This window comes from Aquila chrysaetos, chromosome 9, assembly GCF_900496995.4.
Source record: "Aquila chrysaetos chrysaetos chromosome 9, bAquChr1.4, whole genome shotgun sequence".
NCBI lineage: Eukaryota > Metazoa > Chordata > Aves > Accipitriformes > Accipitridae > Aquila > Aquila chrysaetos.
This window is the reverse complement of record NC_044012.1, coordinates 7588487-7606536: the sequence shown is the minus strand read 5'-3', so window position 1 is coordinate 7606536 and position 18050 is coordinate 7588487. Positions and strand designations below refer to the sequence as shown.

Here is an 18050-nt window from a genome sequence, read left to right as displayed (position 1 = left end):
CCCAACCTTTTAATTTTCCTTGTTGGAGTATACATTGCTATGGATTAGTTACATGAGAGAGTGGTCACAAGGAACTCCGTAGGGAACAAAGTATCAGCTTTGCTGATATTCCGCATACACAGACATATACATATGTTGAAATATCTATGTGGGAAGGAGAAAGGGAGGGGAACAAAAGAGCTTAGGCCATTAAGGGAATAGAAAACAAGAAGCAAAAGATGGCCCAAGAGTGAGAATGTCAGGCTGGCGCCTGAGTTATCTGGATTAAACTCCCAGTTCTTCAGCAATTCAACTTATCTGTTCCTTATTTCTTAGTTTTATAGGCAGGATTTTGTAATCAACCCAGTAAATGCTCAAGAGAGACTTGTGAAGGCTTACGTTTGACCCCAGTTGGGTTGTTCTATAAAAATGCCTCCATCTTCCTCACTATAAGCTGCAGCCACAGCCTTCAGGATGTCACTCAGTAGCTTAAGCTGTGATCCAGTGACCAGCTGCACTAAGCACAGAAGGTCACAGCATAGCTAGGTACGTGCCACTTAGCAGGGCTCCATGATGGCAAGTGCCTTCTTCAAAGACACATTCCTCAAACATGGCTCTGCCCATGATCTGTCCCTTGGCACATCACTGGGTGGGCTTCTGCTATGTGACCTCACTCACAGGAACAACAACGCTACATGGTATGTGACCCAGAAATATGCAGGCACATTCATTGGAGTCTGAGAAGGTTGATAGGTTTGCTCATAACCAGGAATTCCCTTGCTATAATGCTTTCTATTTTTCACATGCCTATGGAGAAAGTGTGACTACTTAGCATCACCGTGAAAGCAAGAAAGAATAAATTTCTTCTTCTCTTCTTTTGCTGTAATCACCTCTTTGAAACAGAACAGCAGCCTAGGTGTGTCTGAATCACATTATTTTTTTCCAAGAAATGGCAAATCAGTAAAACCTTGAACGCAATTCATACTATTAAACGTGAAATACAGGAAATCATCCCAAAGATCCACCGAGTTAAAAGATGACCTCACCACTTTCTCAGTTTTTCACAACGTTAATAAACCTGTACAATGGCAACTCCATGTAACATTTAGATAACCACACAAAACATACAAATGTCCTTAGCATCCCAATCTTAGTTTACAATGGGCATTTGAATAACAAGTGAGTTATTTGCCAAGATAAATGTAGTAACTTAGATCTATATTCCATGTAATGAAAAAGCCTCATATTTGTAGGCACCATTTATAGCCATGAAACCTGCCTTCGCAATATTATATTGCCAAGTGTACCATGGGTCCAAAGATTCTTTGTTTTCCTGCTTCTAGCCAATTGCTACCCATCAGCACTGCTCAGACATACTGCACTAATCCTTGTCCTGCTTTAAAACTGTGCACACTCATTCACACTCCTCTCTCCCACAAATTAGCCTATGTTTCTATTTTAAGGGAAAGATGCACAGGGGTGAGCATGCTATAACTGCTCTGCTGGTGTAACTGTACTGAAATTAAAAGCAGGAAAACTGGGTGGATTTGTTCCAGACTAGAAAAGTTTTTAATACTACTACAAATGAAAGTTTGATGAGAAATAATTTTCAGTACAATTTTCTTACTACAGAAATCTCTGCAGTAGAAATAACTGTGATGACATGCAAAAAACTTCCACAAAGAGGTCCTGGTTTGGTACGAAATGAAACGTCACGCCACAACTGTCTTAAAACTGAAACAGTAATACTACCTTAATATTGTCCAGATTTTCAGCATAAAGTGAGGTGAATCCATTCTTCAACCCAATACATCAATTTAGATCTCCTGACATCCTGTCTACTGACAAGGTCAGAGTACAACATACAAGTCTAAACCAGTATTTGGAGTGTTAACACAACAGTTTTCAGATATTCAGAACCATGTTTGACTTGTACTTACTGAATAGGCCTGCAGAACTAAACTGGTCATGAAAGGTTACACTGATTTTACCATAAGCAGACTTTAGTATAAGCCTGTGAATTATGTGACTGTTTAGCACGGATAAGTCTTAAGAAAAGTATGAAAAGACATTTACTTACGTCTTTTCATTGAAGAAATCAGTTCTATTATGCACCTCTGAGAATCAGAAATGAGAACAGAAGCAGCTGAGGAGAGGACGTAAAGGTTCCCATTTCTAGAGTCCCGCAGAAACTAATCCAAGACGGGAGGGCTTTGATTCCTGTGTCAGCAAGCACCATTTGCTATGAGTTTCAAGCAAGTGAACAGCATTTCTTCATAAAAGCATTTGGACAGTACAGTGTTTTCGGTGCACTACCTTAGATATTAGGCTCTCAAAATACAGTCTGTGGAGCACCAAAGATCTAAGTAACCCTGTGATGATCTCTGAGATCTCAGGAAACAGGAAAGATAAAGTGACAAAGGGAGGGTTGTGCCTGAAAGCAACTTTTTCTGTGAGATATTCTTTATATTAAATTGGTCCAAGAAATTTAGAAATCATTGCCACAGATGTTGCCACTATGTTAAACACTATAGGCCTCCTTAGTGAAATAAAAATGCAGCAAAGTCAAGGGAGATACAATTATATGGAATTTGTTGACAGCTCAGCATGCTGCAAAGTTATAAAAGGATGATTAAAAAAAAAAAAATCAGCAGAAGATTTAGGAGACAAAATTTCCTAAGCAGCCTGACCTTCTTTCTGCAATGAATCTACTGAACAGTAGGTTAAGCAAAGGTCAAGTCAAGCATTGGTAAGAAAAAGGCTCAAAGAAAAGGAATGCGCTGTCAAGGTCGCAGAGGCTCTGGGGCATCAGGGAAGTGTGTGAAAGTTACAGACACTTCAATCTCCTATGTAGTTCCTAGTCCCAGGGCCTGAGTGTGCTCTCTGCTCTGTCCTGACACCACAGAACAGAAGACTTGAGTTCACTCCATGCCACACTGCAAGCCAGCGGCTGCTCTCTGTGGACTTCAGGCATAACTTGAGAGAAGTGCTGCGCAGCTTAGCTGCTGTTGTATCTTGAGCCCTTACTTAGAAATCTGGATGCACTTGGTGTGCTGAGAAGTGCTGCATGAGTCAAATAAGTAGTGCGTCAAAGCCCACCAACTCCCATAAATGAAGATCATTTGCCTACTTTCATAGGCAAGAATTAGAAAAGTGAACGTGGAAAGTGAAAAATGTGGTCCTCCCATTCTGAGTCTCTCTGAAGCTCTGTGTCACTTGCACAGCCACTGATTTATAATTCTCAGATTCTAACTTCTCTGCTAGAGCCGATCCTCAAGCCCCTGTACCTCCCATTAGTGTATCCCTGACTTTTCCCCCAAATAATCTGGCTGCTCACTGGCCACTAAAGGGGCACTGCCTGCCAAAAGACTACTGCCATGAAAGTAGTCAAGCCCTATTTGTGCCTACACATTTTCCTACATAAGATTATATGTGCTTCCAGGAGTTAAAGTGCAATCATGCCACTTCTCTGTGTGAATTTGCCCAGCTTAATGTGTCATGACTGAAGATGTGACTGTTCACTCAATCCATCTGGATCATCAGTCATTTACTCCACCTTTTCTTCTTTCCAGGTGGTAACGTAAACAGAGGAAAAGCCAGAAGGACCTCTTGTTGCGAAACATTTCCTCTCTTCACAGCATGTTACACTATACACTCCTCCCACAGCATAAAACCGGCAGTGTTAATGTGCTATGGAAGTAAATTAGTCACAAACAGCACCATAGGGAACTTAAATATTTTGAATGTATACCATATAATCAGGAAATGCCCACCCTCTTTATCTGTCAGGAACAAGGAAATTGAAAGCTTTGTAATCTTAAACTGCCCATCAGTAGCTATGAATCAATCAAACATCTTGCTGCGGAGAGCTAGCATGCACAAGAACGCTGGTAAGATAAGAGAGGGTTTAAACTACACTCCCCATCCTGTTGGAATAGTTTCAGCCCAAGATTCCACATTTGATCACTGCCTGTCCAGGGCTCCTCTTTATACGCCTCCACCGAATCCCTCAAAAAGACTAGAATAGGACACTGAACTTTCATAGTTTTTCAAATTATTTATACTATTACTAATTCTCACAAATTTCACCAATCCAAAATAAATTTGATTTTTTTTCAAGAGTAAATAAATTTTATAAGATAATTTACAGACTTATTCTTTTAACATATAATGCTAGAAGTCATGCAAGACTGATATACATCCTCTACATTATCAGTTTTTTGCAATAACCCTACATCCATCATCCACTTACTACAAAAATCAGAGACAAATCACATCAACCTTCTCTTTAAAATTTAAGTCCCTTCCTGGAAGAAACACGAAGGTGTTTATTTAAATGATAATTACTATTTTGCTAGCACATAATATAGTTATTGAATGGCAGAAGACATAACAGTTGTAAAGAGCATCACCTCATGCAACTTTACAGAAATACAACTATATTAATATTTCCCAGACAATGGACACTGAATTGCACTGTCCTTTGTAAAATCAAGTTTAAAGGATTGGCACCAATTCAGTGCATTGGTATAGATATGTATGTATGTATATATAAATTTACCTTCTTTATTATTGGCAAGTAAAATGCAAAAAGTCAGGTCCAGAGGCTAAGCTGTCATTAAGGGCATGTGGCATATCCATGGAGGTGTTTTGGAGCACATGGGCACCATTCAGAGCAGGCTGATGGTAAGCAGGAAACATAGCCCCATGGGGAAATGCTCCACATCTTCTTCTGTTAAACCTAACACAGAAGTAGGGCTCTGGAGGTAGAGTGAACTTTGCTATGCACAAATGCTAGTTTGCAGAAGACAGACCTTCATTCTGGGTGAATAACATTTCCTTCTGTTTTGTTTCTCACATTAGAGCATGTTCCTGACTTTCCCAAACTAATCTTTAAAATGGTTAAATAAATCATGTGAACAGCCACAACAAAAAAAATATACTATTCCCTCAGCCCTCAAGCTATTTCCAACTAATTTAGTGTCGTGGTGTTATTCTGTGCACCAGAAAGCTAGTTTTCAAGAAATGCTTGGAAAATGACAACAAAAATAAACTTCTCATGGCACTATAACCCAAAAGCTGAGAACCTCTAAATAGAACTGGTGTAATATTCATAGGCCAAGACCAAAGTCTGGCACATTCTTGTTCCCAGCTTCAACTGTCTATGGTAAACTATCAGCCTCTCTTTCTGATTCAGCTTCTGGTCCAAATCGTCCTTTCGTTGGTATTTCATCTGTCGCACAGGCTGATGGAGAAAGCAAGCCTTTGTCACCATACCATTAGTCTGATGTTCAGTGACACATGGCACCAACTCTATGCTGTTCTGTCATGGCTCCCACCATATTTGGGTTCATGCATGGTCTTCATTAAGTGAGACCCGCAGGACTCTCTGTGCCTCAGGCAGTTAAGATGACCACCCAGGACTCAATGGTAAGACAGAGGAATCACAGGAATCAGAGGAATCAACTATTTCTGTAACAGACTACATGTTCTCCTCTCTACAATTATTTGGCTCTCCTATCAAGAGCAGATGAATGAGGTCTTGCATCCTACAGGTGTTCCCAGGATGACAAGTGATAATACAAAAACTGTGAAGTCCATCTCCTGTCTAATAAGGTAAACAAGCCTCAAAAGCTACTTTCCTCTTTTACTCCCAATGCCAGGCTTGACTTTATCAGGACCTGACTGGGATTAGGGCAAGTAACCTCTTTACATTTACTCTTGACTTCATATTTTTTGGTGGCCATTGTGCTTCCTTTACTCCGTCATTGTTGTAATACTCTGGCAGCATAGCAGAATGAAAACACTTGGCATTAGTACACTGAAACATATCTGGCAGCTGCAAGCACCAGATGCCAAGCATTTCAGTGCATCTTCTAGCAGCAGTAGCAGCAGCTGGTTCTCTGGGAAACTGCCTGAACTCCTCCCTCGTTTCACTCCTGGCTGTTACTAGTCCGAGTGGTCCATGAGAACAGCATAGGCTCAGTCCGCAGATGGGTTTCTTTGCCCTGCAAGTAGGCCGTTTTCCTCCATCTCACTTCTGATTCAGTGAAATCTGATCATACAGCACCACCTTGGATTATTTACAAGATATGTTTTGGGGTCTGCCAGTAGAAATGGATATGTTTCACTTTCTTGATGAGCCAGTGGTACCTTCCATTTGCAAAATGTCTTTCTAAATCAAATTGTAATTGTAGTAATGTTTCCCAAAGAAATGGTGTGCCTCTTGACTCAAGGGCCAAGATGATGTAGAGAGGAAGAAAAGAAAACTCTCCTGAAGCCAGGTTCTGATCCAAAGCAGTCAGCATAAAACTTTTTACTCATTACAAGCTTTAGATGAAGCCCATAAACCAGCAAATACCTGCCTATGAGAGTGGAAGATACTGTGCTGCAGGAATCAGTAGACATCAGCTGCTCACTTGTGTCTCAGCCTGGAAATTGTTCTTCTTCTGCCCCTTTGCTCAAGCTTTTGCCGCTAAAGGCAAGTTAACAATCTGACCATCAGTACATGATGCTGGGAGTGCAGAAAATATCCATATGGCCTTCAGCATGGCTTCTAGCACGAAGAGAAGCCAGCAAACAGAGAAAAAAACTGGAGGCTGGAGATACTGTTGTGGTAGACTGGTCTCTACAGTGATTTCATAGACATCTATTGCAAACAATGTAACGTAGAGCAGACTATAAGGAATGATCCTTTGTCAGAAAAAGTAGCAAAAAAGGGGAAAAGTGACAGAAGCATTTTCCTTGTCCACAGTGGGCTGCAAAAATTAATCTTGGCCCTAGGCCAAGATCAGTATCTTAATCTTTAATTTATACTTGCATCTAACAAAACAAAGAGCATAACTTTCTGTCAAATGTTAATAACAAGTAAAACTGCGTAGCCACATTTTTAGAAAAATTTAAACTTTCTTCTCCAGGACTGTGTTACAGCATTTATACCTATCCCTTACCATGACCAGCTTATACTTTAATTACAATATTAACCTGAAGTATTTCTTGAGGTTCAGTCTAGCCTAATTTTAAGACTTACTGTTTTGATGACTTCTTCCTAAAAAAGGAATGAGTGTGTGGCATAAGACAAGCCTGCTCAAGATAGAATTATTTTTAAATGCTCACTCTTTTCACTGAAGTGCAATAATTTGCATGAAGAAAAAGCAAATCTGTTTTTAATTTCATGATTTAAAAAAAACTAATCATATTCTGGTGTTATATAAATTCTATATCTCATGGTAAAGAAACTGCAGATCTGAAGAGTAATCTATGTTTCATTAGTTTGTGTATTCTGCCACAGAATATAATATTACGTTCTTAAATTAGTTGGAAGCCACACTGTGCTGCAGAGTATAAAAACAAAAGTGAGGGCTCAAGCTAGGTCAAGCATATTTTGTATAGGTCCATTAAAAATCTCATGCCATTAATATTAATAAAGATGTTGAGACACAAAAGTCCTTCAATTAACATATATTAGGCAGGCAGGCACAGGCATTCAAGTGATCCCACTGTGAACAGCAAGAATCCAGTCCTCAAAGAATAAAGCCATGAGTGTGCTGTGTACATAGTGGGGCAGCTAAAAATGCTAATGCCACAGAAGAGTGAAAAGGCAACGCCCTATTGTCTGTGCAAGTAAATATCACTTTATTGCCTCAGCTTCCTCTTCTCTTAAGCAGGTTTGTGCTGGGCCTTGTTATTCCAGTAAGAATAACTTCAAGACCTATTATCTTTGTCATCAGACTTTTTTCTTTTACTATTTTTTGGCAGGAACTAGCTGGGCAGCCACATATGAGATTCAGAAAAAGGACATTCATCTGACTGTACAACTTGTTTGTAGATTTCCCTAGCTTATGAACTAACATTGTAAAAAAGAAATTAACTTTCACGTTCCAGAAATTACTCTGGACAATAATGGTTCCCACGGTACTGAGCTTCAACCATCAAGACTCATTCACTTGCATATGACCTGATTATTTGACATTTCTTCACCCTCATTCTTAGTGACTTCCGAGCATGATAAACAATAAAAGGTTACTGATGTCAACCTATTATGAGCCAGGATGCTGTTCTCATCTAACACACAGTAAAGCCAGTACTGAAGCTTAATTAATACATGTTTGTAAATTGTGCTGAGCTGCAAGGCATTATGATTTCAGGTTTCTTCTGTAAATGTTTACCTCGAAGCTTTAGTCAATGCTCTACTGTCTGAACCAAAGATAAGTTCTGCTTCCATCAGCTATTCACATAGCTGGTCAAATCACTGTCAAAGCAAATCAATAGGAAATTCCTTTAGCATACTGTAATTTATGGTAGACCTGCAGCAACAGAATTGGGATTACAACGGGATAAGAAAAGGCAAGAAAGAACCAACATTTCTGCTCCCACTGACATGATCAAAAAGACAGAGGAAAACCTTGTTTGTAATGTAATTATCCATTAAAATTCAATTCAGATACCATTTAAGGGCTAGTCAAACCCTTCCTAACACAAAATGAGTGGTTTTGAGAAAAAAGATACTGAAGTCTGAGTTTCAGCTGATAAAACTCACTGTAGGTCCACTGCTAAGTCTCACTGCAGACATAACGAAGTTTAACCCCTCTCCTGCCAGCTCACTGAGAGAAGACAAAGTGAGGTACACAGAGCTAACAGCTTCTGTACGTGGTCAGGAGTCACGTCAGAGGAAGTACTTCTAATGGCTAAAAAGGCTGCTGACTGTAGTGGGGCTGCTGTCAGGTTATCACTGGACACTGCAACTTCCAAAAAGAGAAAGCAGGTATTTTCTAGAAAATCCCTTGAGAGCAATATATCTGTAAGTCAACAACATTACTCATGCTCAGGAGAGAATGAAATCAGACGCAAATAGCTCTGAAATTGTCTTAAAGAATTGACCGATATATTATTGGCATCACAGCTCTGGGTGCCTTTGTCTAGCGTTGCCCCAGCTTTTATCATGTCCCCATCCATGGACTGCAAATTTCAAACCCACAGACATCAAAAACAGTTTTTAGACCTCCATCCTTCTCTCACTGTTTGCAGTACTGGACAATCTATCATCTCTTTCAAAGAGTATGGGACGTGCTGTGCCACAGAAACGCAAACCCTTCCCTAAAAAGTTGCACATTAGTAAACATTATCTTAAATATCTTGTAGACTTAAACGCAACTGTGACAAACAAAAACCGTAGGTGCCAAAATGACTAAGGGGCTTATGGAGCTGGTAACAAACTCCCAGTGACCATCCAGACCAGTTATGACTGGGCAGCCTACGTTGAATCAAAGTCAAGTTCTCAACTGAGTACAAGTGTGCAAATCACAAAGCTCTCATCATAATCAGGGCACTGGTTTTGCAGAGAGGCTAAGGAGGAAGTAAGCTTGGGGGCAAAAAAAATGTTTAAGAACAGTTTTGATACTACTGTTTGCTCAAATTAAGTGGACTGTGCAGCAGGGCCAGGGCACAACCAAGATACTCCTGTGCTTTCCGCTCTACTGCTATGTGTCAGGTACAGAGCTCTAGGAGTGGGCTGCTTGAGTTGGACTTCAACTACAGTTTCACAGACTGTCATTGTGTTTTGGGTAAACAAAAGCCTTTACACGCCAGGTCTGCAAAGCTGGTATCTTCCTCAAACACTTCTGAAGTGGAGGAAGAAGAGGAAAAAGACAGAAATAAAACCTTGTTTGGGTTAATTATTAGTGACTGAAAGCTGGTATTAGTTACTAGAATCTGCCTCGAAAAAGAGAAATATTTTAGATGTTCAGCAGCTCACAGCTGTGCAGAAGAGAATATGTTGCCTCTCGGCAGCAGAGATGGTATGATCCAAATGAAAATAGTGGCGCTTAAAATAAAAATCCTCATTTACATCAAAGACATCCTGTTATGAAGAGGTCAAGTCTGTGCAGACAGGTCACCCTCTCCTGACCCTTATGAGCATTTGACTATAAGCTTTTCTTTAATGGACTAGGGAAAGTGTGGGAACTAAGCTTTGTGGGAAGACTTTGCTACAGCAAGAAAAATGCTGATGTTTCAAGTATAGCTAGAGTCTACTAATTTCTTTAGAAGTTATGGTAAGACTGCTGCTTAACAAGAAAGGCCAGGATGAACTGCCTGTCTGTGTACAAATGGAGGGTTCCCTGTTTCCAGAACTGCTTTAAGGGTGCAAACAGTGGTGCTCACAACAGCCTGAAGTTTGGTCTGAAATACACCAACAAACAACTTCCATGCTCTTACTGCCAGCTGAGCAATAATGGAGCAGGCAAAAATGACTGAGAGGACCAGCTCCTGTAGGCACTCTTGCAAGCTGTTCTGTGTCCACAGCCCACTGTGTTCAGACTGATGGAGCCAAAGTGCTCTCAGTGACAGTCCTCTATGTATGTTCCAGGTTTTTCAATATAAAACCTGGAAGAAATGTAACCTCTGGTACTTTTCCTGCCCAGCAGAGGCAGATTATTTCTCCATCATTAATTCTCTTCAATTCCATTTCTTACCCATCAGGAATCAGTAGGGTCAAAATGCCTGGGATAACACTGTCTTTGTCCTGTAGAGCTAAAGCCAGAGTTAAACAGAAAGCTTATCAGACAGATATGGAGAAGGGCAATCAATAATCTAATAACACAATTCATTCCCCATCAGCAGTCAATTCAATGCTGAGACCAGAAACAGTGTCTTGTATTTGTCTAGTATAATTTAAAATATCTTCAAGAATATGGCTTTTTCCCATTGTCACCTCATTTTCCTTTAAAGGTTTTTCTTATTTTCATCTTTACCATATTATTGAGTGAATAATGGCAAAATGTCCATCAAAACAGTGGACAAAATGATGAACCTGTAACACAGTCTGTGTTTTATAAAGGATGGAGATGTAATGGTGTGTGAATATAAAGAAAGTCAAAGAACTCATATGCCAGATGCTGTTCATGTTGTGCTGCTATAATGGCAGAAAATATAGGATTTGTATATTGGCTTCTGGATGGACCAAAAATAGTTTTGAGAATGAGTCAAATCACCAGCTCTGTACTTAGTTTCTCTTCAAGGTCCCACTGGGCCAAATTTTGTCCTATTTTTACAGCTGTAGGTTTCTAAAGGAACCTCATTGTGAACAGCAATTATTTTGTACTTGTAGCAGCAGTCTGGCTCACTGATTTTGATGGGAGTTTGTCTGCATAAGAACCTTGGGATTTGTCTCAACATATTTAATTGGACTTAAAGCGTGAGCTCTAGGAATAAGAGGCTGTTGTTAGCATGAACTTAAATAATGCTAATACAGGGTGCAATTAAATGACTACAAAGAATGGGTACATGAGTTGCCTCGCCTGCCTGCCTCTTAGGTGGCCAGACTGCATTAAGAAGCTTTAATTTTGTGGCTTCTTTGATACTTTGAGCGAAGTCCTGCCCTCAGACATGCACACACAACTTCCATTGAATTAATACATCTCCTGTTTATCTCTCACTGCTACATCTAACCCTTTCTCCAGTCGTAGACTCCTCTGACAGCTCGGTGAGTGTAACATGATTCATCCTTCCCTCCTCTTTCTCTTCCCTTGACTAGACACTAACAAACATAACAGAACTTGAGACAAGAGAAAGAGGCCCCTTATAATGAAAGATTCAATCACATCTTAGCAAAAACAAAGGAGGGCACTAGCTAGTGCATGAAGCTGACTCCACTCTTCTAATTGAGGTACATAAATAAAAGGGAGAGAATGGCCCACATTCACCTCCAGCGTAAGCAGGTGCAGTCTCTCAGGCCTCCATGCTAGTGTGTTTGCTTAGGGCTGAATTTGGCCTGAACAATAAAACTGTGTATCACATAGTTTTAAAGGACCTGAACTGTTCTCTCTGACCCAAAATACACGTGCATGTCTCCTCTGCGATGTAATGGTAGGAGAGTTTCTTTATGTTGTACATATGTTTCTTTCCGCTGGGTGCATATGTTTTGTACTTGCTATATACCCTCACCTGTCTTCTCCACCAAATAGCAGCAACATCCCCACAAATGCTATATAATAAACTACTCATTCATTATGTTCACTGTTTTCTATGTTGTGTATTGGACTATAGTGTAAACTTGTTTGACTTGGTGAGAGTTCTTGTTCACAAGGGGAATGTGACTTCTGCTCCTAAATGCACAGTTATAAATTACTTTTAAGAAAGTCTCTAGAACACAACTGACAACTGACTGGGGTTCTCTTGTATTCTGCCCTGATTTACTGTGTGACTGCAAACAACTCACTTTATACAAGAGATTATGTATACATAGACCTAACGTAGGGAGACAGAAAGGAGACAAAAACTAGCATATAAAGAGAGACAAACAACACACAGTTTACACACAGACTAGGAAGACAGTAGTAAGGTTTTTAGAGACAATGTCATCATGAAAGTGGAGTTAAAGATGGTGAACCTACAACAGATATCTATTTTTAATGCAGATGGGATAGCACAACATGTGGATGAGAATGGGCAAGGGGGCAAGAGGAATGAGGTAGGAATACAGATATGGCTACAAAGAGTAAGTCCTAAAAACCAACTTCTTATTCTAACAGTGGCCAGCACCGCCTCCTTCAGAAAAACTGAAAACCTCCTGCATTCTGTGGATTTCCATAGTCTGCCTCCCAATTAGATAGCTAAAGGCAATTATAAGTAATAATATATTACTAAATAATAATAGTAATAAAAACATATAATTAGAATAAGTAAGAATTAGCTCAGGTCAGGAGTTTGGAAAAAAATTGAATTTGGGAAGAATGAAGAACTTGAATTGGAGAACGTAAACAGAGGATGAAGCAGCAAGACAAACCATGGCCTGGATATATCAATTGGGAGAGTACAAGGGATTGAAGGAAATTCCCAGAAGTCATGCTGGAGTAACAGAAGAATTTTATTAAAAATAACAATGAATACCAATGGAGAAAGGAGTTGAAATTTTGCATTAATTTCTATTTGGGCCACATTAAGATGATGCCAAAGAGAGAAACTAGTTTTGTATTTACTAACGTAAGTGAATGTATTGATCCAAAGTTGTAAGTGTTAAAAAAACCCCACCCCTGAGAGTATGAATGTATTAACAAAATATAGGAAAATGAGAAAAATTATCACAACTTCTTTGGAGGGAATGTATCATATTCTCCACAGATAGTCCAGAAGACATTTTTCTGAAGGTGTACAAAGTACATCCATCTTTTGAGCATTTTTGATAAAATGACTGAGCAAGTCTGTGTGATGTACAACATAAGCCTGAATTTTAATAAATCTCTCATACTCTTTTATCACTGAGTGTGATGCTGCTACTCAATGCCTGATGGTGAAACAGACACTTAGGAAGATCTAAACAAGATTTCTTGCATACAAGTTAATTTCATTTTAAAAAAAATTTAAAAATAACAGCTTTCTTGCTGCATAACAGATACTCCAGCAAGTAAAGGATACTGACTGAAGCAGAAAAGGGCAGAAGACAGAAAAAAGAAAGTTTCTTGTTGAAAATCAAAGTACCTACACACTGTGATGATGAAAAGACAAGAGGCAGTACTCCTAGTAAACTTGTACACATTCTCCTAAAATGCCAACTTAATATATTAGAGTACTTACTCAGATAAAGAGCATAGATCCAGTTTTGCCTTCTGACACATCAGGAAAATTGTCTTGATTGATGGAAACATTTGGTCTCAAATCAACAAATCAGCATAAAAATGTGGGGCCTTACTGTCAACTAAGCTATTAAAACTTAAGATACACACATCTCTTAACAGATCTATACCAAAGCAACAAATTCTTGCTCCTTTCCAGTGTTAAGTTAAGGTCATCCTGCCTAACAAACCATTTCATATAGACTCTCTCAAAAGTCTACTCTGCAGGCAATGGCAGGTAACAGACAGCTGAATGACTGAATACTCTAGGTCATCCAAAAAATTAGATCAAAGAGTCCCTGTAGTCTATTGAAATGCAATTGCTTCCACATCACATTGTGGTGTTCCAGGCTTGAAAGAATGGGTCACTGCAGTTTTATTGTAGAGAAGCTATTGCTAATGAAAGGAACAATGGAAAGATTAGTGCTACCAACCATATAGAAGAAACACCACTTTCGGTTTAATTGCAGTGAACAAAGCAAATAGGAAAGAAGGGCAACCAAGTGACAAAAGTAGTTGGTGCAAAGAGGATATAGAAGCTATTCACAAGGTTCTCTTGATCAGAGCACAGCGTCCAGACTTAACATATGATTACTGAATTTGGATCACAGTAAAAAATGACGTGGTTGTTGTTACAGACAGCTGATGACACATTTTTAAGAAGGCAGCCTTGCAAACTGAGAGACTAAGAATCCTGCTGATAATTTGCCTGGGATTCATTAGGTGCACTGAAATAAATAAATAGATAGGGAGAAAGGAACAAATATACTTTATTTGTGATACCTACTCTGCAGAGACTATTATAAGTAAAGGTTTACTTCATTTACCAGTTTAAAACATTTTAAGGTGAAATCTATTGAACCTTGGAACTGATTAAAGAAAGAGAGAGATTCTAATTGGTGATGATCTAGGTACTGAAAAGGGTTCTGCCATAATAAATTTGTTCATGCCACAATATTTATTCTCTTTTGATCAGTTTCTGGATCTTTTCTAAGTGAAGCTTGCCAGTCATAACAATCTCTATGTCGAGACAGTGGTAAAAGATCCATTTCAGTCTCAGTTAAGATCACCACATTCTGTTTCTCTGTGACCTGAGGCAGATTTGAACCTTCCTTCTCCAGACAAGACTTGACAAGCCCAGCTTCACTTAGCTCATAAAGCATGCTAAAAAACAAAATGTGACCAAACAGGGGAGATCACCCAAACCGTAACTGTTGTGTGTAGGTAGAGCACTTCTCTGAGAGGAAAAGACAAACAATTCAGTAAGTGAAAACAGTTTTTTTCTGAATAAATATGGTAAAAGCTAGCAGTTGTGAAAATGAAGCTTCCACAGAAACAACTAAGCGCATCCAATATTAACAGTTCAGCATTACAAACACAACTTAAAAAAAAAAAAAATAATGAAAGAAAGCTTCATTCCAGTTTCTGGCACCTGCTCCAAAGTCACGTTTGCAACTGTTCAAATGAACTGTAAGATACTAATTCCTCTAACTTGCTGAGAAAAAAAGTAGAGCATTGAAAATACAATCCAGACTACTTCAACCAGTTATCAGTATTCAACAGCTCTTCCTAATGAGCCACCCTCTTCTGAAGTCACTGATTACTATTTCAAAGGAAACACTGGGTGTCTCAAGTGCTCCTTTTTTGGTCCAGTCACACAGTTTAATAGCCCTTATGGACAAGTACATTTGCAAAACAGATTTCTAGAGGGTGACCCAACATATCCTCTGGACCTTAGTCAACCACAAAGCATACAAATAGCTTCCTATACCTAAGACTTAAATGTCACTGCTTTAATCTGCATCCGTAGGAGATTGCTTTGCAAATGCAAGGCCTTAAGCCTAAAAAACATCAGTAACTATTAATTCTGTAGATGATTCTTCTGAATTACATCAGTAAAGACTTCTCTGCAGGCAATGAGCACTGTCAAATGTATTTTGAAAAAATAATTTGTGAGTAATAATTTTTCATAAACTTGGATGACAGCTATAAATGGAAAATATGCAATGATGATATTTAACACATTCATAAGAGATCAACTAATCAAGACTTATAAACCCAAATAAGGCTGGAAATGTCAAAGGAAACAAAGGGAAATTGGTTCATAACTCCTGCTGAGCTAGGAAATTCACCCTTCCTTAAAGCAGCTGACAAACCTAGGTATAATATTTTTTTCCCACAAGCTTATGGATTGATTTTTTTTTTTCTTTATTCATTGTAGTTCACAAAGGCGGGAAGAGCATTTACTTAAGAGCAAGCAAAAAAGTATAAAATATCACAAACCATAACAAAAGAAAATTGCTATGGGATAATTACTAGGACTACCAGCTAGTCTTCTGGGTTTTTTTCTGAAAGGCTGATCAAAAAAATACAAAGGGTGTGATGTAGTTCATTGTCTATAATTAAACCTCTTCTGTTAAATGCAATAGCAACTAGCGGTATTACAAAAATCACCAAATGGTGTATAGTATCCTGAATATTATACAAATTACATACCTTCAGCTACTATTCCATGTATGAAAATACTTTTAATGCTGATTTGTTTTAAATAAACACTTACCAAGCCTACACATGTAGATATTGCTACTGAAGAGGTGCTATCATTCCTTATAAATCCCTGGTAGAAACACTGCTCAATTTCATGTTCCTGAGAATTTGAGACTCCATCTTTCCCGAGTACCTGGACAATAAAACTGTTGCTTAAAATGGTTGAAGGTTTAAGTTCTAAGTGAAGTTCCTGTCCAAATGCTGAAAATTTGTAGTGCAAGGAACTCTTTGAACTCTGAGTTGATCTCTTTCTCCTAGTACTGTGCAAAACATCATGTGAAATGTACGATCCACTGGAATCCACTTTGACAGGTGTCACAAATACATAATCTGTAATGATAAAAAGTTAGCCATCAGCTTTTGTATCCAACAAGTAAGCATCATTCTAACTTGGTAAGCACCAGGCTTTCACTGTGGCATGAAGCATTCCCTCATTTAGGGAATGGCCTGAAAGCTCTGCAGGCTATGTGTGTATAGTCTTGACTGCATAAATTCACCCCTGTAAGTCACACAGGCTCTCAAACTGTGTTTGTTTCCTTTCTGCCCTACTGAAAGGTACAGACTAACTAGCATAGCTGTGAACATTCCCACAATCGCTCTTCTGAAGACATTTGTCATCACCAGCAGATCTGTAGATTTTTCCCTCCCCTTGTATTAATTGCTGTCAAATGTGAAGGCTGCTCTGGTTTGAGAGCTTTTTCCTTCCCTAAGAATGCAGCAAATGTTATATCACTGTAGGGGTAGCCATGACTGAGACTTTCTAGAACTGTACCCCTTGTTCAAATGGATTAAAGGATTAATTTATTAATGCCTTAACTGAGTGAGACCTCATCTCTTTGTAGTGACTTGATTAGACTGGGTTTCAAATTGTAACTGACCTTCAGCAAAAAGAGATTACATCCTACCTAATAACCTTTAGTCAGCCATTGCTAATTGCATGTCAAAGAAGTTTACTGTTTTGGATAAAATATGTGAAAAATTACGAAACTATTTGTGAGGAGAAGACTAAGATCTACTCACAACCACCTAAGAAAGGAAAAAATAGAGGCCATGATTCAGCTAGCTGTATAAGCAGGTGCCTAGCTTGAAGTACATTACCATTGCTGTTGATCCAGCCATCCAGGGATCACTTGCATCCTGGAAGCTGGGTCTGAATTTTAGCCATTTGCTGAACTAGGACCTTTGCGGCTATTCCTGGTTATAGGAGTAACTATGCTGAATAAACTGCTTCCCAACCCCATTTCATTTTTGAGCTGTATTTCTCTGTGAATACTTAAAGATGTCCATGCATTTGACAGTAAAACCATTCATTTCTCTTCCTCAATTGAAATAACACCATTAAAAAAGAAGAAAACCCCCTCCTTCTTGTGTTGTAACAGACGTTGCAAAAACTATCAATCTCTTTGCCCAAATAGACTTTATTGGACACACAGTAAGCTGAACACATAACCAGTGATAGGTTGTTTTTCCTTAGACAGTGGAACCAATACCTCAAGAACTTTCACTTTCCTTGCGCGGTGTTAATCAACGGCAGAAGCTGAGGACGCTAAGCAGGCTGGTGGCCAAAAAATGCAAGCAGCTGCTTGAGAGAGGGAATCCCCCAGTGAGCAGATGATAGGGTGCAAGAGGGTTTTCCTTTCTGCACCCTGGTGTGGTTCTCTATTGTACTTTGTTTCCACTCGCACCCAATAAAAAGCATATACTGCACTTCAAACTTCCCAAAGTCATCAGCATCTAAGTGTTAGTCTCTGCAACCTGGGAACAAACAGCTCCTGAGCTCTCACTCACACAAGTCCTTTCTCTCCAGGTTTGTTTTCCCTTAGCCTGCATTGCACGGCTTCTTCCGCTCTCCCACCCAAATCTTTTCATTACTTTTGTCTCATTGCTTCCATAACAGACACATGAGGTTTTGTT

The 18050-nt window shown here is 39.1% G+C and overlaps 1 protein-coding gene across 3 annotated transcripts in view; it reads right to left on the bottom strand.

The window, feature by feature from the left end:
- Positions 1-18050, bottom strand: part of ADAMTS18 (ADAM metallopeptidase with thrombospondin type 1 motif 18) — an 80172-nt gene that overhangs the window by 61314 nt on the left and 808 nt on the right. For all 3 annotated transcript variants that reach the window (XM_030026453.2, XM_030026454.1, XM_030026452.1), the window contains exon 3: positions 16150-16466. In XM_030026453.2, the coding sequence (XP_029882313.2) occupies positions 16150-16466 (317 nt within the window). The remainder of the gene's footprint in view (positions 1-16149; positions 16467-18050) is intronic.